Source organism: Scyliorhinus canicula, chromosome 4, assembly GCF_902713615.1.
Source record: "Scyliorhinus canicula chromosome 4, sScyCan1.1, whole genome shotgun sequence".
NCBI lineage: Eukaryota > Metazoa > Chordata > Chondrichthyes > Carcharhiniformes > Scyliorhinidae > Scyliorhinus > Scyliorhinus canicula.
Window position 1 is genome coordinate 115755452 of NC_052149.1, and position 26221 is coordinate 115781672.

The 26221-nt window shown below is 46.7% G+C and overlaps 1 protein-coding gene across 1 annotated transcript in view; it reads right to left on the reverse strand.

The window, feature by feature from the left end:
- Positions 1–576: 576 nt before the first annotated feature.
- The window catches only part of LOC119964909 (pappalysin-2-like), a 569527-nt gene continuing 543882 nt past the window's right edge, over positions 577–26221 (reverse strand). The window contains exon 22 of the mRNA XM_038795012.1: positions 577–5331. Within this exon, the coding sequence (XP_038650940.1) occupies positions 5227–5331 (105 nt within the window). The 3' untranslated portion in view covers positions 577–5226. The remainder of the gene's footprint in view (positions 5332–26221) is intronic.

Here is a 26221-nt window from a genome sequence, read left to right on the forward strand (position 1 = left end):
GAATGGTCCATCCAAAGGGAAAGGACAACTTTTAGCAAAATAGTCCATGCCACAGAAAATGTCACCGGTGTCATGTCACTCTTCTACCAGACTGCCTGTCACCACTGTCCCTCAGGACAAGTGAAATCAGATAGCCTGTGCTAGTTCAAAACGTACATTCATGGCCTCCATTAGTTAGATGCAAAATGCTGCCGCTGTTGTTGAGGGGCTGGTTTAGCTCACTGAGCTAAATCGCTGGCTTTTAAAGCAGACCAAGCAGGCCAGCAGCACGGTTCGATCCCCGGACAGGCGCCGGAATGTGGCGACTAGGGGCTTTTCACAGTAACTTAGTTGAAGCCTACTCGTGACAATAAGCGATTTTCATTTCATTTCGAGGTGCTGTTGCCCGGGTGAAAACGGCCAAAACATCTTTGACAGTGTGCACAGGCGGGATGGTGGGGGAGTGCGGGATTGACACAGCAATGTTGTGGGATTCTAAAGTGTGTCCAAGCCCATCTGTTTATTTGCTTTTAACCGAAATCTGATGAGAAGCAAGTTGGGGAGGGGGGTGGGGGGGGGGGGGGGGGGGGGGGGTTGTTGGACACTATGGTTTAATTTGGTAACATTTTAATGCTGGCATCTGCCCTCAACCTCAGGCAGCTGGTGCGGTGTGATTCCGAGACGGGATATTTTCTCATGTATTGAAAACCTACCTATGATTAAGCCTTGAACCTTACAACAGCAGCTTCACGTGGTTGAAGAATGTATTACAATGTGTGGAAGAGTGTACGAATGAATGGATAAAGGTTTCAGTAATAGGGCTGGAGACTGGGGACTCCCATTTGCTTTGACCACACTTTGGGACGAGGCCAGACCTGTCCACGAGTTATCAGAGCCATGGGTGCCGGATGCTCTGGCTCGTGACCACAGAGTGGATTAAAGACACCCAAACTAGACAGCCTGCCAGTACAATAAAACTGAAGGTCAGTGCAATGTTGCTTTTTTGCTTGTGAACGTGTATCCTGGTGAATTGTTCAGGGTTCAAATACCAGTTGTTGTGTAAGTTTCAGACAAAATGCAAGTGGAAGAAAATAATTTACCAACATGAGACTGTAGAGTCAAAGTATAATTGGGTTCAAGAGGCAGAATTTGTTTCTGGAGAGAAAAAGGAATTGAGAAGACTTATTGAAACAAATCTTCCAAAACTATGCTATTTTCAAAAAAAGAGTATTCTGCTGCAAGAAGTATTGAAACAAACTGCAGTTTAAATTGACGAATACATCTTGGATTTTGTGTTAGTCTATGTGGAGACTGGTGATTCATGAGCAAGTTAATAAAGCAATCAATATATGCTCCATTATCTTAGCATTGCTGGACACTCTCTAACCTAAGCTACTGATTCATTCCTGCAAAGTAGATGGTGTGAGTCCATCTTGAAACTGCAGCGATACTTTTGAACCTCACTGTGAAGTATTCAATGGTAATTCAGGATTTGGTTTTGAGAACAGGATAGGCTGTGGTTGTGATGGTGTGTGAGAGACTGGCCAGAATTCGCCAACCATTGTGATTCACCTTTCCCACTGGCAGTACACCCCAACCTGAGGGTTTCCCGGCGGTGTAGGGTGGCTTCAATGGGAAATCCCATTGACAAGCGATAGGAGGATAGAATTCCACCACCAGCGAACGGCACACCGCCAAACACACGCGGCTCAGGGAATGGAGAATCCCACCCAGAGTGTGTATCAGCTGTGTTAAACTACAACAATTTTGAGACAAGTTAATCAGATAAATGTTCTACACCTGCAGTAGGAAAAGGCTTGTGTGTTGCACGTTGGCCGCCTGTTAGAGAAATGGTCCCAATTATAATTTCCAAAATGCTCGTCTTTGCGTTGGCGTGAAGTCTCCGTTACTAATTTGACTACAAGTTTCTCAGCATGTTTTTCTGTTCCATCATTTGTAAACAAAATTTTAAAAAACACTTTACGCACCAGTTTGATGGCATTACATAGGTCTCAAACTGGGATTTATTGGAAAATTGCCACCCTAAGGAAATGAGAGGGGGATTGTGAGGGTAAAGCTTTAGGGATTGTGAGGTGGTTTGGAATCTTTAAATCCCCAAAGTATAACGAATATTCTGCAAAAGGTTATTTTTCACTTACGTCAGTGTGTGAAGACGATGCATTGCAGTAACTGAATAATACTTTCAAATTTCCTTCAATTTAAGATCCATTCTCCATTCACTGAACTTTTGCAGTGGATGAACTGAAGTGACTGACTAAAGGACAACAGCAAGGTTGTAAAGAGGAGTAAAGAAAGACTGAGGTAGGTGCAGTGTCCCCATAGTCAAACTTGACAGGAAAGCTTAAATAAGAATGATGATGCAGAGAAAAGGAGTCAAATGGATAATTAATATAATATTAATATAACTGACTGACTTTTCTAAAAAGGAAAACGTTTAAGGATCTGGAGGAAGGACAAGAGTAGGACTAACTGGATAGCTCTTTCAGATAACCGGCACAGTCATGATGGGGCAAATGGCCTCCTCCTGTGATGCATCAGTCTACAGTTTCTGATTGCAATTTCTTTGTTCAATCTCTTGCTGTTTTCTTCAAATGTTTGGTTATTTTGTTGCACCTATCGAGCTGCACACGTGGAATGATCTTCACTAACCAGCTCAGAATTATTATTATGCTGATCTTGGATTAACAAATGTCGGACAAAGTTCCCTTTGCTCAGTCCAAACACTACACCATAAAGGTGCGGGATTTCTCTCTCTCTAGCCATAGATATGACCATGCTGAATATGATGAGGTTAAAGGTGGCAAGTGGAATAAAAAAAAAGCAAAACTTACATTTATATAACGCTTTTCACAATCACAGGATGTCCCAAAAGTGCTTTATAGCTAATGAGTAATTCTGTGAAGAGTAGTCACTGTTGTAGTGTAGCAAATGCAGCTGCCAATTTCCACACAGCAAGCTGCCAATAATAGCAATGTGATAACAATGACATAATCTGTTTCTGTGACGTTATTTATGGGATAGATAGTGGCCAGGACACCTGCTCTTCTTCAAAATTACACAACGGGATCTTTCGTGTCCACTTGTGAAGACGACCAGGGCCTCAGTTTAGCATCTCATCTGAAAGGCAGCACGTTTGACAGCGCTGCACTGGAGTTTTAGCCTTAACTTTTGTATTCAAGCCCTGGAGTGGGACTTCAGTCCACAACTTTCTGACTCAAGGGACGAGAGTGCCACCAACGGAGCCACAGTTGATGCTCCAAACAGGCCTTTTTAAAATACTTTACAGCAGTATTTGCACTGAAGGCAGAATTGGAACCAAATCCCATACGTGAAACAAAGACTAACTCATTGCTCCAGCCAAACGAGGTCTTGTTTCTTCAAGATCTGATTAATTCCACAGCAATACTCCGAATCATATAGGCCCGCTCCTTATTCCCAACGGGATGTAAATAGGAAAGAAAACAAAAAAGTAATTTGATTTAACTAGTGTAAATTTAAAGGGGGTGTGGGAAGAGAGAGACGTGGAAGCTTATGTATACAAAACGGCGAAGATGGCAGGGCAAGATGAGAAGGATATTAAAAAATATATTGCTCTATTGATAAAACCAAGCATCACCCATAGAGTGCAAAAGCAAGGAAGTTATGCTAAACCTTGATAAAACACTGGTTAGGCCTCAACTCGAGTATAGGTACAATTCTGGGTGTCACATTTTAGATAGGAATATCAAGGCCTCAGAGAGGATACAGAAGAGATTTACTGAAAGGACAGCAAGGATGAAGGACTTCAGTCGGGTCAAGAGTTTGGAGAAGCTGGCATTATTTTCCTTAGAGCAGAGATTAGGAGACTTCAGGTATTCAAAATCATAAATGATTTTGGTGGAGTAAATAAGGAGAAACCATTTTTTGGTGGCAGAAGTGCTGATTTAAAGTGACTGCAAAAAGAATAAGAAGTGAACTTAGTGGGGGAAAATTCTTGTGATCGGGAATGCGCTACCTGAAACGATGATGGCAGCAGAATCAATCATTCCTGAAAGGAAATTGAATACATAATTGGAGCAGAAAAATACATGGCTGTGGAGAAGGAGCATGAAAATGGAACTAATTGGATATCCCTTTCAGAGAACCAGTACAGGCACAAAGGGTCACATGGTCTCTTGTGCTGCATCGTTCCATTTACTCTACCTTTCCCCACTCCTATATCCGATCTGATTGACTTAGTTGGCTTCCCCTCATTCTAATTATGTTCTTAAAGCTAGGGTGGTGAGACTATCAATGATCATGAAGTGCTCATACTACTGAGTCCAATACATTGGTGAAGTACACCGTGCTACTAAATTGCACGATGTGACTACGGCTTAACACAGGCCACAATTTTGGCAGGGTGCTGAATCTCTTTATGGATACCACAGATTTTTTTTTTAAGAGAAGTGTGAACATTATAGAATCATAAATTACTCAATCCCCTTTGTCAGAATATAATTCATAATCAACCAACCATCTATTTTTGTTTGTTCTTTAAATATGGATATGAACTAGCAATAGATGGGGCTGATAGTGGTCAGTGATATATTTTGACATGGTCAGACAAGCTCCCCACCTGTCTTTTCTATGATCTCTGTAATACCAAGAGAATGATACTGATCCTGATAGACTGGATGAATTTTCACAGCTCGTGGCATTATCAAGCAGTCTCAGGTGACATAACCTTGATGAAGGCTCACCGGAAGAGTTGTCTGCAAGATTGAGATCAGGAGGAGAGATCGGATAAATCAATAGTAATGGCTGGATAAAGTCTAGCTTGAAACCGGAAAGGAAGAATAATGGATGCATAGAGTTCCACAGTTTTGAAGTCCTGGGAAGTAATGAGTTGCAGTGGAAGAAGGAAAAGAGATGCCCGGTTAGAAGAGCAAGACTAGTAGTATCAATACAATTGAGGGGAGCATGGATCACATAAGCCACTGTGTGCTGCACAGTCCGATGCTGCCTACCCTCTAGATCTTGGAGTGAAACTGCTGAATTAATGTCATTCATGCCCATAGTTAAGACCACAGACTGTATCCTTGACCCTGGTCTTCATAAACTCGTAGACAACAAAAAAGAAACCATTGCCTCTCATTCCCCCGTTTTTCTTGAATATAACAAAATAATGTGCGGTTGTGGCATTACTGCTGGTCTGAGGCCAAAATGCTGCTGGCTGGAGTTCACGGCATCTATTTCTCTTCCGTGCTAGTGAAATCTGAGCTCTATTTCTTTCTGACGGTTCTCCTCAGCCTTAGGGTCCCGGCACGTACATTCGTCTTGTTCGTCACAGTCAGCAGCAAAAGGAATCACCTGTGAGGGAGCAAGTGGAAAGAGCATGAACATAACGCAGTCAGGATTAAAGAACAGCAGGACCTACAAGATAAACCCTGAGATAAGCAATGAGGATGACCTATTGAACTGTAGCAGGAATCTGACAAATTCATGGTAGGTTAGCCCGGCAAGAGTTTATTTTTCCACAAACCTACTTTAAACGGAAAGTGGATTCTCCATTAGTTTTGGCCAGCGCTTTGAGAAATGTTGGTTCATACTGTGAAATAGATTTCACAGTGCAGTACAAATCTAAATGGAGGGCTGGGTTTGGATGGAAAATAATGGGTGCGATTCAGCGTACATAAATCTAAGTCCGTTTTCAGGCGCCTTTGGTGGGAGTTTCTGCAGTGTCGAGATTCACCTCACTACTCACTAGCATTTTGCCAGTTTTCTGGCCTTGTGGAGTTTCTCCCCAGCGAGGCCACACTAAGGCTCTTTTCCTGCACTGGCAAGCCACGCAGTTCGGAGTGAAACCCCATTTTCACCGATGTCCTGGGGCGGAATTCTCCGACCCTCCGTAGGGTCGGGGAATTGCCCGGGGCGGCGTAAATCCCGCCCACGCTGTGGCCGGAATTCTCCGCCACCCGGTAATCGGCGGGAGCGGGAATCACGCCCCGCCGATCAGCGTGCCCCCCGCGGCGATTCACCGCCCGGGATGGGCTGAAGTCCCGCCGCTGACAGGCCTCTCCCGCCAGCGGGAATTGGAGCACCTCTGGTGCCGGCTGGATTGGCGTCACGAGCGGGCCTCCAGGGTCCTGGGAGGGGGGGGACGCGGGGCGATCAGACCCCGGGGGGGTGCCCCCACAGTGGCCTGGCCTGCGATCGGGGCCCACCGATCGGCGGGCGGGCCAGTGCCGTGGGGGCACTCTTTTTCTTCCGCCGCCGCCACGGCCTCCACCATGGCGGATGCGGAAGAGACCCCCTCCACCGCGCATGCGCCGGTGGTGACGTCAGCGGCTGTTGACACACCGGCACATGCGCGGATCGGCGATGGTCTTTCGGCCAGCCCCGACGGCAGACGGCAGGCGTCAAAGGCCGTTGGTGCCAATTTTGCCGTCAGTCGGCGTGGCGGAAACCACTCCAGCGTGGGCCTAGCCCCTAAAGGTACAGAGAATTCTGCACCTTTGGGGAGGCCCGACGCCGGAGTGGTGCCGCCGGGACCCCCCCCGTCCCGCCGGGTAGGGGAGAATCCCGGCCCTGATCTCTATACCCTCCACCCCATTAAGGCCCCCTCCTCCTGCTTTTAGGATCTCCCATTTTAACTTCTCCAAAACTTTCCGTGGCTACTGGAAGCCCTCCCTATCCCCTCTGTCATGGGCAAGGCCTCCCCAGGACCCGATCCCTGGCAGTGCCGGCCTGGCACCCAAGCACCTTGGTCCTGCCAGCCTTGCAGTGCCACTTGGGCACCCTGGCAACTTGCGGCGAGGCAGAGAAACCCCATAAATTGCAAATCGTCAAAGGTACTCTTTGATTTATCACACCACTATAGTTTTACAAAGACAACATCTTGCCCTTTGTCACCCGTGGGTTTCATGAAGTTGGCAAATTTAGAGTTTTAAACTCGTCACAGTAATTCAAGTCTAGTAATTAGCAGAGCAAGTACCCTTTTATCAGCATAGCTGTCAATCAAACTCTATGGTTCAGAAATGCATCAGTCACATTCCCCCAGGTAGTGAATTGTTGTTGAAGACTTGAAAATTTTAAAATTTGTTTCTTGTTCTTATTTCCCGCACTGATTTGAAATCTGACTTTCCTTCTTTATTTCTCTTTCTGAAGTTGATTTCACACTAATCCATCCTCCTCTGTGATTCGTCAGTTTACTTCTCAATCCTTTAATCTCATAGGTTAAGTGTTGGTTCCATCAGTCACCAAGATCCCATCGCCCTTGTTTATAGCTCACACTTCCAGCAACTTACATGGCAAAGCTCTTTTCAGCTAGAATGTGCGGTACAAAGTCAAACTAATTAGGCTTGCTGCAAGATGCCATGCTATACCAAATTTCAGAATGTAGCTTCAAAGTAGAAGATTGTGTCCTTAATTTCTGATCAGGCTGGATGTTTCCCACTAAATAGTCTGGGATTTGGATTGCAGATCCATAGACAAGCCGCATAATCAGCCTTCTTGAGGTGCTCTTAGCTCTGCATCATCAGGACAGGAGCACCATCCCATGGTGTTCACACCATGGCTGTAGACTACTACCAACATGTGACAAATGCATCAACCCTTCGCACTGAGCAGTCATGCTGCAGTTCTCCTGGTGAACCAGAGACAAATGATTCCACAAAGCCTTGTAAAGTGGAAGCTTTTCCTGAATGCAACAATCTAGCCCAGCCCTGGCACACTTCCATAGTCTCAGAATGGAGTTGTGTCTACTTTTCAAGAAAGCCACATTCCTTCAACCAATAGATGAGGCAGCAAGGTACGGGGAGACCAAACTTGTGGAGCGCCTCAAGACAGATCTTATTCATAGCAGTAAAAAAATGCTCTGATGAATCATAGAACTCAATTCAAACACAAAACATGTCTAGTGATGGTTATGGAAAATATCAGGCCGAAATTCCACTTTACTCATCTGAATGAGTAAAGGCAGCACAATGGCACAGTGGTTAGCACTGCTGCTTCACAGTGCCAGGGACCCAGGTTCAATTCTGGCCTCGGGTGACTGTGTGGAGTCTGCACATTTTCCCTGCGTCTACATGGGTTTCCTCCGGGTGCTCCGGTTTCCTCCCACAGTCCAAAGATGTGCAGGTTAGTTGTATTAGCCATGCTAAATTGCCCCTTAGTGCTAAAAATATTAGGTGGGGTTACTGGGTTATGGGGGTGGGGTGGTTACATGGGCCTAGGTGGAGAGCTCTTTCAGACGGTCGGTGCAGACTCAATGGGTTGAATGGTCTCCTTCTGCACTGTAGGGGCTCTATGATTCTATGAATGTTTGGCTACTTTTAACCTACAAAGAAGAAACGCCAGCACTTAAAAGTCTTTTCTTAAAATGTTCAGACTTTGAGCCAAAACCCCTTCCAAATAAATGCCAGCAAAACCAACGCAATCAACCACCAGCTGTGAAACTTTGGCCTACTGTAACTTGACATTTGATGCATTTCACCTGAGAATCATCATCTTTCTCCACCTCTGCCTTTCCCTTGGTGTTGCCCAAATCATAATCCACAATTTAATCATCTTCAGACGAGCTTTATTTGCAGCCTCGGCTGAAAGAGAAGTTATCCTGAGGGCAAAACTCCCATGTCCCCTTGGCATCTCTACTATGGTTCATAATAGAATTGAAAAATGATGCTCATTCAGCTCATGTTAGTTTATTCACCAGGCAATATTGTCAAGCTCTGAAATTTTGGCATTCGTTGTTTCTTATAAGGTTCCAAGCAGTGGCGTGCAGAGGGGGGGGCCGACGGTGCATTGGCCCCGGGCATCCATTGGATGGGGGCATCCAATCAGAGAAGGGGAAAAAAAAAAAAAAAAAATGTTTTTTTTTTTCTTAAAATTTTTTTTAAAATTTAGATTACCCAATTATTTTTTTCAATTAAGGGGCAATTTAGCGTGGCCAATCCACCTACTCTGCACATTTTTTGGGTTGTGGGGGCGAAACCAACGCAGACACGGGGAGAATGTGCAAACTCCACACGGACATTGACCCAGAGCCGGGATCGAACCTGGGACCTCAGTTCCGTGAGGCAGTTGTGCTAACCACTAGGCCACCGTGCTGCCCCAGAGAAGGAAATAAGATAGTAATTTTAAAATTTCAGCGGTGATAAATCAATTTTTGGAGGCTCACCACACTGCAGAGGCAGTTGTTAGCCCTTTATTCCTTTAACATGGTGTACCCTTTCTGTCTAGAGAAAATGGTCCTTCTCCCCATCCCCCCCACACGCATGCGCATGATGTACGTGGTGCAACCATCAAAAGCAACAAGCAGACGTGGCTGTTCGTTCCTGCGTTTCCTCGAGTCATAACTCGTCTTTTCTTCAGCTTTTTGTGCATCTAGATTAGTTCTTTTACCTACTCAGGTCAGTGAATAGCTCTAGAACAGGTGCAACTACGGTTTTTATAGGTTTTTTGGCGATATTTAATGAAATATTTACGTGGGATGTAGTAAGAGTGAAGCCTGGATGATCAGAGGACTGCTATGGCATTTAATCTCGGAATAGGGGACATTTATTCCTTAACATGCTAATATTCGAATACAGATACCACTAATTTGCAAGTCTATGATATAAATTGCACAAAATTATCAGTGGAGAATCAGTGTGAAATAATTTGATTCGAAGGAACAAAGAAATGAAATATGGTTTATCCGTCTGCAACTGACCGATTGTTTACCATTTTCTTCCCATTTTCTCATGCGTCTTACGGTTTTTGAGATAGAAAATGAAGTGTTACGAGTATTTCGTGTACAACCGAGTGGAGCACAGAACAGGAAAAAAAAGAGGGCCAGAGTCGAAGAAGAGTCCCATCAAAGAGGGGCATTAGATGCATGGATAAAAAGAAGTAAAGAAGGAGCAGGAGAACCTGGAGAAGTAAAAGATGATGTGGGTACAGAGAAGGATTTTTCTGATACGGATTCAGCTCGGTTAGAACATAATACTCTCTCTCCTCAGTCTCGTTGTCAGGATGATGATCCATGTGAAGAAAATAAAGAAGATATTTGCATATTTTTGCAAAGAAGCGATTTTGGCTGTTTGAAGAAACCGATTCCAGATCATTTGAAGATGACAATATTACAACATGGCCCTGAAAGATATCAGAATAAAAGTGGTCCATTTGCTGAGAAGGATGGGAGATCATTTTCCAAACAGTGGTTTGATAAAGTTTCCACAAACGGAGAAATTGTGGAGAGAAAATGGTTGTTATACTCTCCATATCGGAAAGCATGCTACTGTTTTGTTTGCTTTTTGTTTTCAAAGGAGCATTTGTTGTCTGTGTCAAACTTTGGAAACAGTAAGAAGTCTTACAACACCAGGTTAAAGTCCAACAGGTTTGTTTCAAACACGAGCTTTCGGAGCACGGCTCCTTCTTCAGGTGAATCCTGAAGGAGCCGTGCTCCGAAAGCTCGTGTTTGAAACAAACCTGTTGGACTTTAACCTGGTGTTGTAAGACTTCTTACTGTGCTCACCCCAGTCCAACGCCGGCATCTCCACATCATGGCTAAACTTTGGAAAGGAAGACGGTTTCTCCACTTGGAGAAAATTAAATCCAACAATACCTGACCATGAGAAAAGCCCTTCTCATAGAGCTCACATGAGGGAATACCTGAACCTTGTAGTTCGACTCCATCATTCAACTACGATAGATGCTGAACTTCAACAGCAAATGTCTGCTGAAAAGAAAAGATGGAAAGCTATAACTGAACGGATTGTCGAGGTTATATCCTTTCTGGCAAAACAGAATGTGGCCTATCGTGGACATCGAGGAGAAGGAATATCTGGGTTATCAGAGCCAGGGGAGACAGTCAGTGAAAATACAGGAAACTTTCTAGCAACAATCAGACTTTTGGCCAAATATGATGACATCTTAGCAAAACACTTGCAGAGAGGGAAAGAGAAACCAAAAAGTGTCACCTACTTGTCCAACAGAATTCAAAACGAAATAATCAATCTTCTTGGTGAAACTGTCAAGAAAAATATAATTTCCGAAATTAAGGACGCAAAATATTTTAGCATAATGCTGGATTCAACTCCAGATATTGCCCATGAAGATCAGGTTTCTGAAATTCTGCGTTACGTTCATATTGATGAAAACAGAAAAGTAGAAATAAAGGAGACATTTCTGGGATTTTTTCAAGTCAACAAGAAAGATGCAGTCAGCCTGGTAAATAAAATTCAGGAAAAATTGGAAGAAGACAAAATTTCCATGAATGACTGTCGTGGTCAAGCATATGATAACGCAGCAGTTATGGCTGGAGTGAGAGGAGGTGTTCAACAAAAAATTCTTGAAGTTAACCCAAAAGCTGTGTTTGTGAACTGCGAGAACCACAGCCTCAATTTGTCCTGTGTCCATGCAAGTGAGGTGCAACCTGTTGTTGTTACATTTTTTGGCATTCTAGAAAAACTCTACTTTTTTTTCTTCATCTACTTCTCGTTGGGAAGTGTTAAAATCATTTGTCACTCGGACTGTGAAAAGACAGTGTGACACAAGATGGAGTTCCAGCCATGATGCTGTGCAAGTAATCCACGAAGAGTGTGACAACGTTATTGCAAGCCTTCAACACCTGCTGGAAGGAGAATTTTCAAGGGAAACTAAATCCGATGCAGGATCGCTACTGAACTCTATTCAACAGTTCCCGTTTATAGCTTTATTAAATTTTTGGTACTCAGTTTTATCATCAGTGGATAAAGTCTCAAAACGTTTGCAGGATCCGAAAATGGGGTTCCATGAAGCTTCTTGTGATCTGAGAGGACTTATTCATATCTTGAATTTGAAGAATGATGAAATTATCCACAATGCAATAGATTTAGTCAATGAATATTGTCAAAATTGGGGAATACCAATTGCACGAATAAGGAGAAGAAGAATAATGCCTGGAGAGTCAGCAAGAGATAGTGGACTGACGGCACAAGAAGAAATGAATAGAGTAATGGTAGAGATTGTGAACAGATTAAAAACTGAAATTGAAGACCGCAGTGTCCGTCTTCAAAGACTCAGTGACCGATTTTCTTTTCTTCTGAACTTGAATTCAGGAGTGATTGAAGATGAACAAGAAAGAGAGAAATTAAAAAAGGAATGTTCAGACTTTGCAAATTATTATGACAATGATGTGGTTGCAATTCAGTTATATGACAAAATTATTGATTTTGTGATGCTCCTTCGAGCTGGAGGGAATAGAGTTCCCCCTGATCCTAAAGATGCTCTGGAGTCTTTACTGCAGTATGGGAGGGATGTCTTTCCGACGCTGTGTGTTTCATACAGATTACTGCTTACAATCGCATTTTCAGTCGCAAGCTGTGAAAGGTCATTTTCAAAACTGAAATTAATAAAAACATATCTGAGGTCTTCTATGTCACAGGAGCGACTGACCAACCTGGCTTTAATAAGCATTGAAAAAGAATTTCTCACAGCTGATGTAAAAAGTGAAGTAGTTCAGGTGTTTTGTGACAGGAGGTATCATTTGGGGAAAATAACTTAATAAATTTGATTGATTTATATTAAAATCGAATAAAGCGTTTATTTCATGTTTCATCTGTGTTTATATATTCAAAATGTTTTCCTTTCTCATAACATTTCTCAGTATATTAGGCCTTATACTTGAGTCTTTGGGGCATACAATCAAGATGTGCCCCGGGCATCACCAGACCTCTGCACGCCACTGGTTCCAAGGTTATAGTTAGCGCTAATATCCTTCCTCTATCTATCCCTCATTGTGTAAAATCTCCAGTCTGTCCTCTTGTCCCTTTCTCACTGTTAATATGCATTCTTCATTCCTTTTAACCCCCACACCCATGAACTCGGGGCTTTTCACAGTAACTTCATTTGAAGCCTACTTGTGACACTAAGTGATTTTCGCTTCATTTCATTTCACTATTCACTATGCCCAGTGTAATATTGCAAAAAGTCTCTTGATAATACGCAGGATCACTGTGGTGTAGCTTGCCATTTCAATTGTACCTCTCAGTAATTGCCATTACTGCCCATTACTGACCAGAATCACTCTTATGGTTGGACTTCATTTGAATTTGTTCAGGACATTGGCCAACTGGGGATTAGGAAGAAAACCTGGCAGCTGTACTGCACTGAAGGGGCTGTTTAGCACAGGGCTAAATCGCTGGCTTTGTAAGCAGATCAAGCAGGCCAGCAGCACGGTTCGATTCCCGTAACAGCCTCCCCGAACAGGCGCCGGAATGTGGCGACTAGGGGCTTTTCACAGTAACTTCATTTGAAGCCTACTCGTGACAATAAGCGATTTTCATTTCATTTCAGGGCTGAACCTTTAAGTAGGTAAGAAAGGCATTGATGGGGTAGGTGGGGAGGCAGTTGAGTAGTCGGCAGCAAAGGGGTAGGATCTTGTGAGGCTTCTCTCGATCAGTAGCACTGAGATGTTTCGCCCCTTATGCGGAGCAGCCACATAACTGTGGAAACAGTATTGATCCCAATTAATCAAGAGACGAGGGTGTTTTTTCCCCTCAAAACTGTCAATACAATTCAATTTATAGTACAAATCCATCGGTACAATGTTTATGTCAGAAATGTTCAATTGAATTGACAGTAAAGTAGATGAAGTGTACAATATAGTACAGATGAGCGCCAGTACATGCACAGGTCAGCTTCTTTTAATAAGAGCTAATAATCTTTGATAAGCACCCCAATACTCGCTCTTCCACCAACCTGGTCCATTGTCACGGCCAAATAGCATGGGGATTAGGGTGCTCAGTAAATTAGGAGGATGAGGTCAAGCGAACAGGATGTGAATCCTGAAATGGCAAAAGAGGAGATGGGGTTAAAAAGTGTGAGAGCAGGGGTAAAGCATGGTGGAATTGTTTATGAAGGGAAACCAGAGTAGAGAGCTCGCAGGAGGTAGCCACAGGAAGGGGGTGTTCTTGAATATAAATAGATGAGTTTATACAGAGGAAGCAATTTAGGGAAGACTGAGAGATAGTAAAAGTAGACGAGGCCAAGGGGAGCTGAGGTGAAGACTGATATGACTGAAGAGTTGCTCAATGCAGAGGCCTGCAGTGCAGTTGCATATCCGCAAAGCTTTACTGTGGTCAAGCCAGTAGTGACGAGTAAGCAAGGTGCCTCATCGAGTTGATGGGATATTCTCACTGTTTTCCACAAGGCCCAGAAAGAGCAGACATCTCAACAGAAACTGAAATAACACAAGGATTTGGTTGATGTTGAATATACCTTCATGCCCAAGACTATAGATGCCTCTGGGTAGATAAAGTACAACAAGCTAACGTGGGCTGTAACTTCTGAGGAATGTCAATGACCATCAATTGTCATTCTGCTCCTAATTTCTTACTTTGAACCAAAGTTCCACATTTCTGGCCCGGACATCTTAACTGCGCCTCTTCAGAAATCAGAGCCTACCTGTTCTGGGAGTCCTTCACAGAACTCGATCGTCAGGAAAGCCAGGCCAAACCACGCCCCCCCTTTTTATAGCTCTAGCTGCTGCATTTTGGGAAGTGTTCATTCACTAACATGCTGAAAAGCTGTGGGACATTTAAATAGCTTTTCACTGAGTTACTGAATGAGCTTAAATGAGGTAAGTGGGTGTGTGGAAGTGTGGTAGGGTGCCAGAACTGGGTAAAATGACAGAGGGAAAAATGGGTCGGTTGACAGATTCTGAGGTTGGGACAAAGGGGAGTCGGAGGGCCAGGAAGGGTAGTCTTTTGGAAGTCAATTCTGTAGAGAGCTGTTTGGGGGCACTGTTGCTTCACAGCTCCAGGGACCTGGTTCGATTCCGGGCTTGAGTCACTGTCTGCGCGGAGTATGCATTATCTCGCCATGTCTGCGCGGGTTTCTTCCGGGTGCTCCGGTTTCCTCTCACAAGTCCCGGAAGACGTGCTTGTTAGGTGAATTGGACATTCTAAAATTCTCCCTCCGTGTACCCGAACAGGCGCCAGAGTGTGGCGACTGGGGGATTTTCACAGTAACTTCATTGCAGTGTTAACGTAAGCCTACTTGTGACACTAATAAAAATTAATACAATAATTAGATCCCATGGGAATTCTGGAGCATAACTGAACATCAGTGACAGAGCAGAAGCACAATGAGGTGACATGGCAAAACTTCAGGAGTATTCTAGACAAATAATACCTGGAGATGACTCTGATTTCTCGATCTGAAGCATTCTGAAGGTGACCGCCACAATGAAAATCAAGTGGACAAAAATCATAAAAATGTTTGTGTAGCAAACAAACAGCAGTGGCGTTACATGGCTGCCAAAGTCTTAGAAATCTCCTGCCTCAAGAGAGTCACATTGAACTCAAGGTTGAAGGGAATGTGAAGGTGGAGCACAAGGTTCGATTGGGGGTGTTGGAGGGTCAGGGGCAGTCTGAGAGTTGGGGTGGGTCATTGATGGTGGGGGTGAGGTTGCAGAGGGTGGGGGTTGAGTCAAGAGGGGATTCTGGGAGTCATGGATGTGGTCAGGATTTCTGGTGACGGGGATGTGCTGAGTGGACGCGTGAAAGGTGGCTCACCTCCTGGAAATGTGAAATTAGGCACATATATCCCCAAAATAGACCGCTAAATCGGGGAACAAGTCATGCCAGGCAACAATCTGAGGATCCAAAAAGACGGCAGAATCAGCAAAAGTCTGGAGAGGAAGGATGTGGCGTTGGCGAACACAGCGGGGTGGGGGGTGATGAGGAATCGGTCGCACTCAAATGGGATGGGACGCCACGACATATGACGGGCTACCCCCTGATCAGCGAATGAACGAACCTCCTAACATTGGAGCTCCAATTTTACAGAGGCGCCATGAAGCCAGAAATAATGGCGACAGTGAAGGCGATGGTAGCGGATGCATTGGTCCCTTTTCAAGCGGCGGAGTCGCGACTGGGGACACAGGAGATGATGATCAGAGAGCTGGAAAAGGCTGCGACCGACCAGAGTGACCAGATCACCTCACCGGAGATGGAGATGGCAAGGTTGGTGGCAACACAAAGGACGCTAAGGGAGAAGGTTGAAAACCAAGAGAACCTGTCGCGCTGTAATTACCTCCGCAGTGTGGGCCTTCCGGATGGTACAGAGGGCAGAACCCTATGGAGTACATGGCCAAGATGCTGGGAAAACCTGTTGGAGAGGTAAGCATCTCCAAGCCCCAGAAGTAGACAGAGCCCACAGGTCACTCCAGCCAAACTGCAAAGCAATGGAGCAGCCACGGGCCATCAGTGGAAGGGGCACCAGTGGTCCTTGTAAACATATACGCTCCCAACTGGGACAACGCAGAATTCATGAAGAAAACTATGGGGAAATCGCCGATTCATCATGGGGTGGGGGGGGGCTTTAACTGCGTGTAGGACCCATGGCGAACAGATTAAGGCTCAAGTCGGAAAAAAATCAAACATGGCAAAGGAATTGAACGCTTTCATGGAACAGATGGGGGCAATAGATCCGTGAAGGTTCACACACCCAGGGAAGAAGGAGTTCTCCTTCTCCCAGGTACATAGGGTATATACCAGTATCAACTTTTTTTGTAGTGAGGAAATCAATGCTTGCAGAGATAGTAGAAGCGGAGTACTCCGCAATCAGAGTCTCTAAACATGCTCCACACTACGTGGATGTGAGGTTGGAGACGGGTCAGGCACAACTCCCCCAGGGAGACTGGGCACGATGCTCCTGGTCAATAAGGCGTCTGCGAACGGCTTTAACAAGTCATAGACGGATACGTTACCAACAACCAGAATGGGGAAGTCTCACCCTCCACGTTCCTGGAGGTGGGAATAAGCGGGGGGGGGGGGGGGATGGAATTATTGCATACAAGGTGCACAAGATAGGAAGGAGAGAGTAACTAGGCAACAGCTAGTCGACTCCATACTAGAGGTGGATCAGGGTAATCCTCGGCCCCGACCGTAAAGCTGCTGGCGGAGAAGAAAAAGCTACAGATGGACTTTGACCTGCTCTCCACTGGGAAAGTAGAACACCAGCTCCTTCAGACAGGGGGGAAGTTTTACAAACATGAAGATAAAGCCAGCTGCTTGCTGGTTCACCAGCTGAGGCAGCAGGCAGCCATGAGGGAAATGGTCAGTTTAAAGACAGAAACAGTAGGCTAGTCATTGCGGCAGAAAAGATCAACAAAGTCTTTGCAACCTTCACCGAGGGCTGCACACCTCCAATCCCCCGAGGGGGACTCGAAGATGAAGCAATTCCTCGACAGACACTGCATGCTGATAATGGGGGAAGATAAGAGATGGGGTCTAGAAGCACCTGTAGAACTGAGGAAAGTCTTGGAGAGTATCAACTCCATGCAGGCGGGGAAGGCGCTGGGGAGTGATGGATTCCCGGCAGAGTTCTACAAACATTTGTGCCAGCATTGGCCCTGCACCTGTGGGAGATGTTCGAAGACTCACTGGTAAGAGGCACCCTGCCACTGACACTGGCACAAGCCTCAATATTGCTGATACCCAAAAAGAACAAAGACCCAACAGAGTGCAGGTCATACAGGCCCATCTCACTACTCAACGTAGATGCAAAGATCCTGGTGAAACCTTGGCGAGGCGGCTGGTGAGCTGCGTGCCAGAGGTAATCATGGAGGATCAGATGGGTTTTGTCAAGGGCAGGCAACGAACATCGATCATCAGGCGCCCACTGAATGTGATAATGACCCCATCCAAGGATAGAGCATCAGAAGTGAACATGTCCCTGGACACAGAAAACGCCTTTGCAAGAGTCGAAGGAAAGTAACACATCGATGTACTGAAACGGTTTGGCTTTGGACCAAAGGTCACCTCCCGGATGAAACTACTGTACAGTGTTCCCATGGCAAGTATACGGACAAACACCACTAGCTCTAAATACTTCCAGCTACAAAGAGGTATGAGGTAGGGGTGCTGCTGTTGTTTGGTCTGGCAATCGAGCCACTGGCAATTGCCTCAGAGCGAAGGGGTGGAGAGGTATCCAAAGGAGGCGGGGAACAAAGAGCATAGAGTTTCACTCTACGCCGATGACCTGCTCCTCTACATCTCGAACACCCGGACCACCAAGGAAGAGACAATGAAACTCCTAGTTTGGAGCCTTCTCGGGTTACAAGCTTAACCTGAGCAAGAGCGAGATCTTCCCTGTGAAACCGCAGTGGGGACTTGGGGGGAATGCAGTGGGGACTTGGGGGGACTGCCGTTCAAGCAAACCCAAACCAAATTCCGCTACCTGGGGATCCAAGTAGCCCACGACTGAACACGCATCCACAAATGGAGCCAGGCAAGTCTGGTGGAGGATGTCAAAAGGGACCTGCAGACGTGGGGCCCACTCCCACTCTCTTTCACAGGGAGAATACAAACAATCAAAATGAACGTGCTGCCCAGGTCCTTCCTGTTTAGATCCCTCCTGATCTATATCTCCAAGGCCTTTCTCAACACAATTCTACCACTGGGCAGCTTTCACAGAAAGGGTACGGGGGTGGGTGAAGGAACCGGGAGAAGAGTGGGTGAAGATGGAGGAGAGTTCCTGCAGAGGATGTCCTTCCGACTCCTAGCCACAACCGCTCTCCCATCCCCCTTGGCCAAATACTCGAGGAATCCAGTGGTAATAGCCACCCTCCGGATGTGGTACCGAATGATGCAACACTTTGGCCTAACTAAAATGTCCACCATCTGCAACAATCACAGGTTCACTCCCACAATAATGGACGACACCTTCAAAAGGTGGAGACTAGACAAGGGGTCTCTGACGGTTAGGGACAAGTGCACTGACGATAGAGTTCCCCTGGGGGAACACGGAGAGGTTCCAGTTGCCAAGAGGAAACGACTTGAGATATATTCAGGTCACAAACTTTCTCCGTCAGGAAACAACTACATACCCTCAGAGACCAGCACACTCGTTAGTAGAAGAACTGATGTACACGGGTCACCTAGGGAGATGTAGAGGAGAAGGTCATATGCAAAGAGCCAGACTCTGTACTGTCTTTCTCCTCCTCGGATTCATTTCCAGCTCCTTGCCGCCCTCAGCGCGATCGCTAGTGGTTCAATCGGCAGCAGCGGGGATAGCGAGAATCCCTGCCTTGTGCCTCTGTGCAGCTGAAGTACTTAGAGCTGGTGTTTTTGTCCATATGCTTGCCATGGGAGCGTTGTACAGCAGTTTCCTCCAGGCGGTGAACCCTGTTCCTAGCCAGAACCGCTCCAGTAACTCTATGAGGTACTTCCATTTGACTCTGTCGAAGGTTATTTCTGTGCCCAGGGAGATGATCACCTCCGGTGTTCTCTTCCCGGATGGGGTTATTATCACGTTCGGCAGGCATCTGATGTTCAATGTTAGCTGTCTACCCTTGACAAAGCCCATCTGGTCTTCTGATACCACCTCCAGCCTTTTGGCCAAGATCTTGGCCAATATTTTCGGTCTGTATTTAGCAGCGAGATGGGTCTGTAGGAATATATTCTATTGGGTCTTTGTCTTTCTCAGGTATCAGCGAGATTGGGGCTTGTGCTAGTGGAGGCAGCAGGGTGCCCCTGGCCGTAAGTCTATGAACATCTCCCACAGGTGCGGAGCCAGAGCTGTCGCAAATCTTTTGTAAAAGTCCGCCAGGAAACCGTCTGGTCCCGGCACCTTCCCTGCCTGCATGGAATTAATACTCTCCATGACTTCTCCCACTTCTAGTGGTGCTTCCAGGCTCCGTCTCCTATCCTCCCCCACGACTGGCATGTCCCATCCATCAAGGAACTGTTTCATCCTCAAGTCTCCTGCTGGGGGCTCGGAGATGTACAGCCCCTGGTAGATGGTCTCAAATGCCTTGTTGACCTTTTCTGGCTCCGCTACTAGGTTGCCTTTGCTGTCCCTAAGCTGGGCTATTTCCCTCGTGGCTGCCTGCTTTCTCAGCTGGTGAGCCAGCAGGCGGCTGGCTTTGTCTCCGTGTTCGTACAGGGTCCCCATGCCTGGCGGAGTGGCTGCACCGCTTTCCTTGTGGAGAACAGGTCAAAGTCCATCTGCAGCTTTCTCCTCTTTGCCAGGAGCTCTACAATTGGGGCCTCGGAGTATCGCCGGTCTACCTCCAGTATGGAGTCGACTAGCTGTTGCCTAGCCACCCCCTCTTCCCCATCTCTCCATGCTTTATAAGCTGTAATTTCACCGCTGATCACAGTCTTCAGCGCTACCCAGAACGTTAAGGGTGTGAGCTCCCCATTCTGGTTGTTAGTAACATGCTCGTCAATGGCCTGTGATATTTCCTTGCAGAAGGCCTTGTCGGCCACGAGGGCCGTGCCCATTCTCCCTGAGGGGCATTGGGCACGGCCTGTCTCCAACCTCACATCCATGCAATGTGCAGTGTGGTTGGAGATTGCCATCACAGAATATCCCTCTTGCTCGCCATGGAAGCACCGGTTTTCCCACTACAAACACGTTGATCCGTGAATTGACATTATGTCGTTGGGAGAAGAAGGCGAACTGCGTGTCTGTGTTGGGGATTTTCACCATGGTCTTCTTTACAAACTCTGAGTTGTCCCAGTTGGGAGTGTATACGTTCAGGACTACCGGTGCCCCGTCCAGGACACTGCTGACCATAACGTACCGCCCCCTGGGTCCGTAATCTTCTTTGTCGCCGTAAGTGTGAAATTTAAATGTATAGTTAACCCCCTACCTCTTGTCCAGTAGCAGTAATGATAGATCTGCCCCGCGCAGCCCTTCCTTACCCACAGTTGGTCCTTCTCTCTCAGGTGCGTCTCTTGGAGGAAGACTATGTTGGCTTTCATACTGCTCAGGTGTGCAAAGACTCTGGATCTTTTCACTGGGCCATTAAGTCCTCTGACGTTCCAGGTGACTATCCTGATGGGGGGTTTTGTCCCCCCTGTCCTCAGGGATCAACCATACTTACCTGGTGGATGTGCCCATGCACACCGGGGTTTCCCTTTGTTAGGGGACTGTCCAAGATGGCCGCAGGCACTGTCCTCCTCATGAGGCCGGGCCCCTGTGCTGTGGAGTTTCCCTTTGTTCAGGGGCCCTCCAATGTGGTTGTTTGCAGCGCCATTTTGTTCTAAATCGCCATGTGTGGCCCATTGTAGCGAGCCTAATGCCCTAAGTCTTTCTTTACCTGTCTCTCCCTTGAGGTGTTTTCTCCCCCCACCCTGTCTTGTTTCCCTCCTACCCTGTAGCTGTCCCCCCCCCTTCTCCGTAAGTTATTTCTTCCCCCAGTTTTCTCCTTATTCCCAGTGTCTGCCCCCTCCTCGCTAGGCGCTTTCTCCCTTGAGGGATATATGTCGCGGCCTCTCTCTCTTGCACGCTTCCAGGTGCTACCTATCCTGCTAGTGTGGTGGCCCCTCTCCTGGGTCTAGTTCTGCATCCTCCCATCACCCGATCCCTGGCTCCCTGTCCGCCATTCCACTCACATTCTCCTCCACTTTGTTGTGCTCGTTTATACCCTCCTCTCTTTCCGCTCTCATCCCCAGGATGAAGCAGTACAATCCCACGCAAAGTGGTCAATATGGTGATGGTTCACAGGTGGCTGTGCAGGGTGTAAAAAGTAAACAGTAAGCATTAAGAGTCTTTTCCTGTGGGCTCTTCATCGCTGTCTCTCCGAGACAAACTTGGCCACATCTGCAGGGGCCATGAAGAAGTGCTCCTGCCCTTGGAACGTGACCCAGAGCTTGGCTGGGTACAGCATCCCAAACCTTATCCCGTTTTTGTACAGCGTGGCCTTTGCCCTGTTAAATCCAGCTTGGCCAAGTCGGCTCCAATGTCCTGATAAATCCGAATGCACTGGCCTTCCCAGTTTGTCTGGCCCAGCGCAGGATTTGTACCTGGTCCTGGTACCGGTGTATTTTGGCGATTATCGGCCCCAGCTGTTGCCCAGCTATCGGCAATGTGACCGGTGAGCTCTATCGATTTCTGTGGGCTGGGGAAGCTATCCCTTCCCACCAGGTTACCCAACATGTAGGCCACATAGTCTGTGGGGTTCCTACCTTCGGTGCCCTCCGATAGGCCACGATTCATAGGTTTTGTCGCCTCGACCAGTTCTCTTGGTCGGCGATTTTCCCTTTAGGTTCCCATGCGTCGCGACCAGCCTTGCCACCTCCTTCCCTCGGACGGTTATCTGGTCGCCCTGGTCTCATGCTGCCTTTTTAAAGCTCCTTGATCGTTTCCCCTGAGGCTTCCAGTTGCCTTTCCGCCTTATCCAGGGCCACCTGCATGGTCGCCAAAGCTTTGGCTACCAGTTTGACCCCAGCTTGAATGTCCAACTTTGTCTCTTCCTGATGCTCTCTCAATTCTCTTGAGAGAAAGAGCCTCCATTCATTCCCTTGCATGGGTGGGGGGGGTTTCTCACGGGGCAGGCCAGTCCCTCTCGCTCTGGCAAAGCCGCCTCGTGTGTCTGCCGGCTTGGTCTTTTGCTTGTCCAGGCCTTTCCCGCTCCTGGTTTCCACCCGGCCTCTGGAGTGGCTGCTGTTTGTCATTTTTCTCTCTCCATCATGTTGTGGTGTTGATGTTGGGATTTGTTTTGTGTGAGGGACATTTTTCAGGCAAAAAGAGCCTATTTTTTATAATAATATTATAATAATATTTTTTATAATAATCTTTATTGTCACAAGTAGGCTTACATTAACACTGCAATGAAGATACTAGTCACCACACTCCGGCGCCTGATCGAATACACAGAGGGAGAATTCAGAATGACCTAATTACCTAACAGCATGTCTTTGGGGACTTGTGGGAGGAAACCGGGGCACCCGGAAGACATGGGGAGAAGGTGCAGACTCCGCACAGGCAGCGACCCAAGCCGGGAATCGAACCTGGGACTCTGGTGCTGTGAAGCAACAATGCTAACCACTATACTACCACGCCGCCCAGGTTCGTGGGAGGAGAGTCACCTGATGTGCAACTTCTCAGCACATCCCCGTCACCGGAAGTGGCTTGTCCCTGACTTGCCGGGTATTGGACGTCCTTCTTTGAGGCGGTGCCCAGGATTGAGGGAGTGAGGGTGAAGCCATGCCCAATACTGGTGGTCTTTGGAGTTTCAGATCAGCTCGAACACTTCATGGTGAGGGGGAGAATCCTGCTCGGCAGGGGATCAGCAGCACCACCCAAAACTGCAGACTGGCTGTCCGACCTGGAGGAAATTGTCAGGCTGTAGAAAATAAAATTAGCTATCCGGGCCTTGGAAGAGGGCTTCCACAGGACGTGGAAGCCGTTCACCAACTTGTTTCAAGACCCTGTGCGTAGCCTGGAACCAATAGAGTAAGGGGGGCGGGGGACACGAACCGAGCCGCGGGACAAAGAGGAAAAGGAAAGCTTCAGGGGAGGGGGGGGGGGGGGGGGGGGGAGGGGGTGGGGGGGGGGGGGGGGGGGTGAGGGGAGAGAGAAGAGGGAAGGGTGGAGGAAGCTGGTGGAGGGGAGGTGGCATAGGCATGCAAAGACAATGATAGGGACAATAGACAAAGCCGCAGGGGATTAGTTCGAGGGCAAGCTGAAGCCCAAATCAAACTGTAAATAGACACTTGCAAGTACATGCTCTGGCCATATTGAGGATTGTAAAAGATGCATGCCGGTGAATGGGAGTCACGGGCACAGCAGGAGGGAAGACACTTGCTTGTAAATATATGTGTTGGTTTCTGTTTTTCTTTTCCTTTTTGGCGTGATTTTGTAATGTGTAACTTATAAATTGTTGAATAGAAGATGTGACAACCAATAAAAACATTTTAAAAAATGGATGTAGTCAGGTTGTGCCAGTGACTTGGGTGGTTTGTCAGGGGGCGGAGATCAGAGGGCAGGCAGGTCAGGTAGGGAAGTATCGGAGGGTCTGGTGGGTTAGTCATGGGGGCAGGTGGAGTCAGGGAGGTCAGTGAGAGTGACTGGAGGAGTCAATTGTTAGCCAGGAGTTATAAACAACGTTTCCTAACTTTCCCTGGAAACTATTCAGGTAAATGAGTCAGAGCTGGCTCTGACTCAGAGTTTGAGACTGTTTTGGAGGGTCCCAGGAGCAGCAAAATTTCCCATTAGCAATCCAGACCTCCAGGGCAATTCCCATGTGTGTTGAGGCTTCCAAGGGGTCCCATAGCACATCCTGATGGGGTACCTCCAGGATATGACCATCCGGAGATCAGAAGTTCTTATTCTGTGCAAAACTATGATATGAAGCAGGGCTATTGGCCAGGACAGCTGTAGAATATTTGCAGAGAACCTTCTATACATGTCTTGCAAAATCATAACAGCACACAACCAACACTTGTGTCCAAGCACCTTCACTGGAGACTTTACAGCATAAAGTTTACAAGAAAGCTGACGCCGTCAGATTATAAACTACTTCCTCCTGGAATATTTGGAACAAGTTAACTATCTTATCAGGCCACGTGAGTAATTGTTTTCAGGATAATCAGTCTCTACGGTGTAATTTGAACCTTTTGAGAAATAAATTTCATCCCAGGACTATGTAAGGCTAACACACCAGAACAACCCCGAAGAAATGCTGCACCGTTGGGAGATGCTTACAATCCATTGTATATCACTGTCTGGGAGACAGCTTGACAACATAAAAGCAAGTGTTTTATTTTCCTCCGCATAAGAATGCATAAGACTGTAACCACAGTCCTTCCAGCCAGTGTCTCGGAAATACATCTCACACTATCCATCATGCTTGTCTAGTAAACTTCCCTCCAGTTATTTATACAACTCTCTGATTCAATCAGCTCCCAGTGCTTCTATTTAGTACCTTTCGCATTAACTGACTCAACATTCATCCCTTTTCCGTGCTTAATATTGAGCCCTCTTATGGTACAACCTGGCAGGGTTGCCATGGTGATTATGCCCACCGATGCTCTCCAGTGCAGGCCCTGCTGAGGTTTGCAGGCTCAGTTCGAGAATGCACCATCTGCAATCATAGAATCATTCCAGCTTAGAATGCCGGCCATTTGAACAATTTACGTACTGCCACTTTCTGGTCCTGTCCCCACATCCCTCCTTTTCAGATGCATAGAAAATGTCAAAAAGTGTTTTGCCCCTCTGTGCCAGCTGCAGAATAAACCCCCAGCCTATTCCCATTTTCCAGTGCTTGCTCTTTAACCCTGGAGGTTACGGTTTTACTTACATTCCCAGCCATCTTTGCAATGAGTTGATGGTTTCTGCCTCTGCTACTCTTTCAGGTGGTGAGTTCCAGACCCATTCCACACTCTGGATGAAGAAATATTTCCTCACCTTCCCTCTAATCCTTCTACCGAGAACTAAAAATCTATGTCCCCAACTCATTGATTTCTCTGCTGGCGTAAATAGGCCCTTCCCATCCACTCTATCCAGGTCCCTCACCATTCTGGAGCTCTCAATTAAATCTCCTCTCATCCTCCTCTGGTCCCAAGGAGAACAGCCGCAGCTTGTCCTAACTTTCCTTGCAGCTGCAATTTTCCAATTCTGGAAACATCCTTGTAAATCTCCTCTGTACCCTCCTTGATACAATTGCATCCTTTCTGCATAAGGTGACCCTAATTGCACACAGTACTCAAGTTGTGATCGATCCAATGTTTTTTATAGTTCCACCATGATATCCCTGTTCTTATATTCTATGCCTGGCTAATAAATGAAAAGATTCCATATGCCTTTGTAACTATCTTATCGACCTGTTGTGCTACCTTCAAGGGATCTGTGGACATTCACTCCAAGGTCCCTCACTGCCTCTAAACCTCTCAGTATCCTCCCATTTATTGAATAGTCCTTTGCCTTGTTTGATCTCGTCAAATGCATCACTTCAAACCTCTCCAGGTAAAAATTCCATTTGCCACTCTTCTGCCTATCTGACTGGTTCATTGCTATCTTCCTGCAGTCTACAGCTTTCCCTCTTGCTGTAAACCAAGCGGCTGATTTTTCTGTTGTTTACTAACTTCTTGATCATGCCCCTACATTTAAGTCAAAATCATGAATAGATGCCACAAAAAATACGGGACCAAGTATTGAGCCCTGCGGAAACCCACTGGAAATAGCCTCCCAGTCGCAAACCTATCCGCCACCAATTGGCACAGTGATTAGCACTACTTCCTCACAGTGCCAGGGGCTCGGGTTTAATTCCAGCCTTGGGTAACTGTCTGTGTGGAGATTGCACATTCTCCCTGTGTCTGCACGGGTTTCTGCCGGGTGCTGCAGTTTCCTCCCACAATCCAAAGATGTGCAGGTTAGGCCGATTGGTCATGCCAAATATTCCCTTAGTGTCCAGGGATGTGCAGGTGTTGGCCTAGGTGTGTTCTTTCACAGGGTGGATGCAAACCTGATGGGCTGAATGGCCTCATTTTGCAATGTAGCG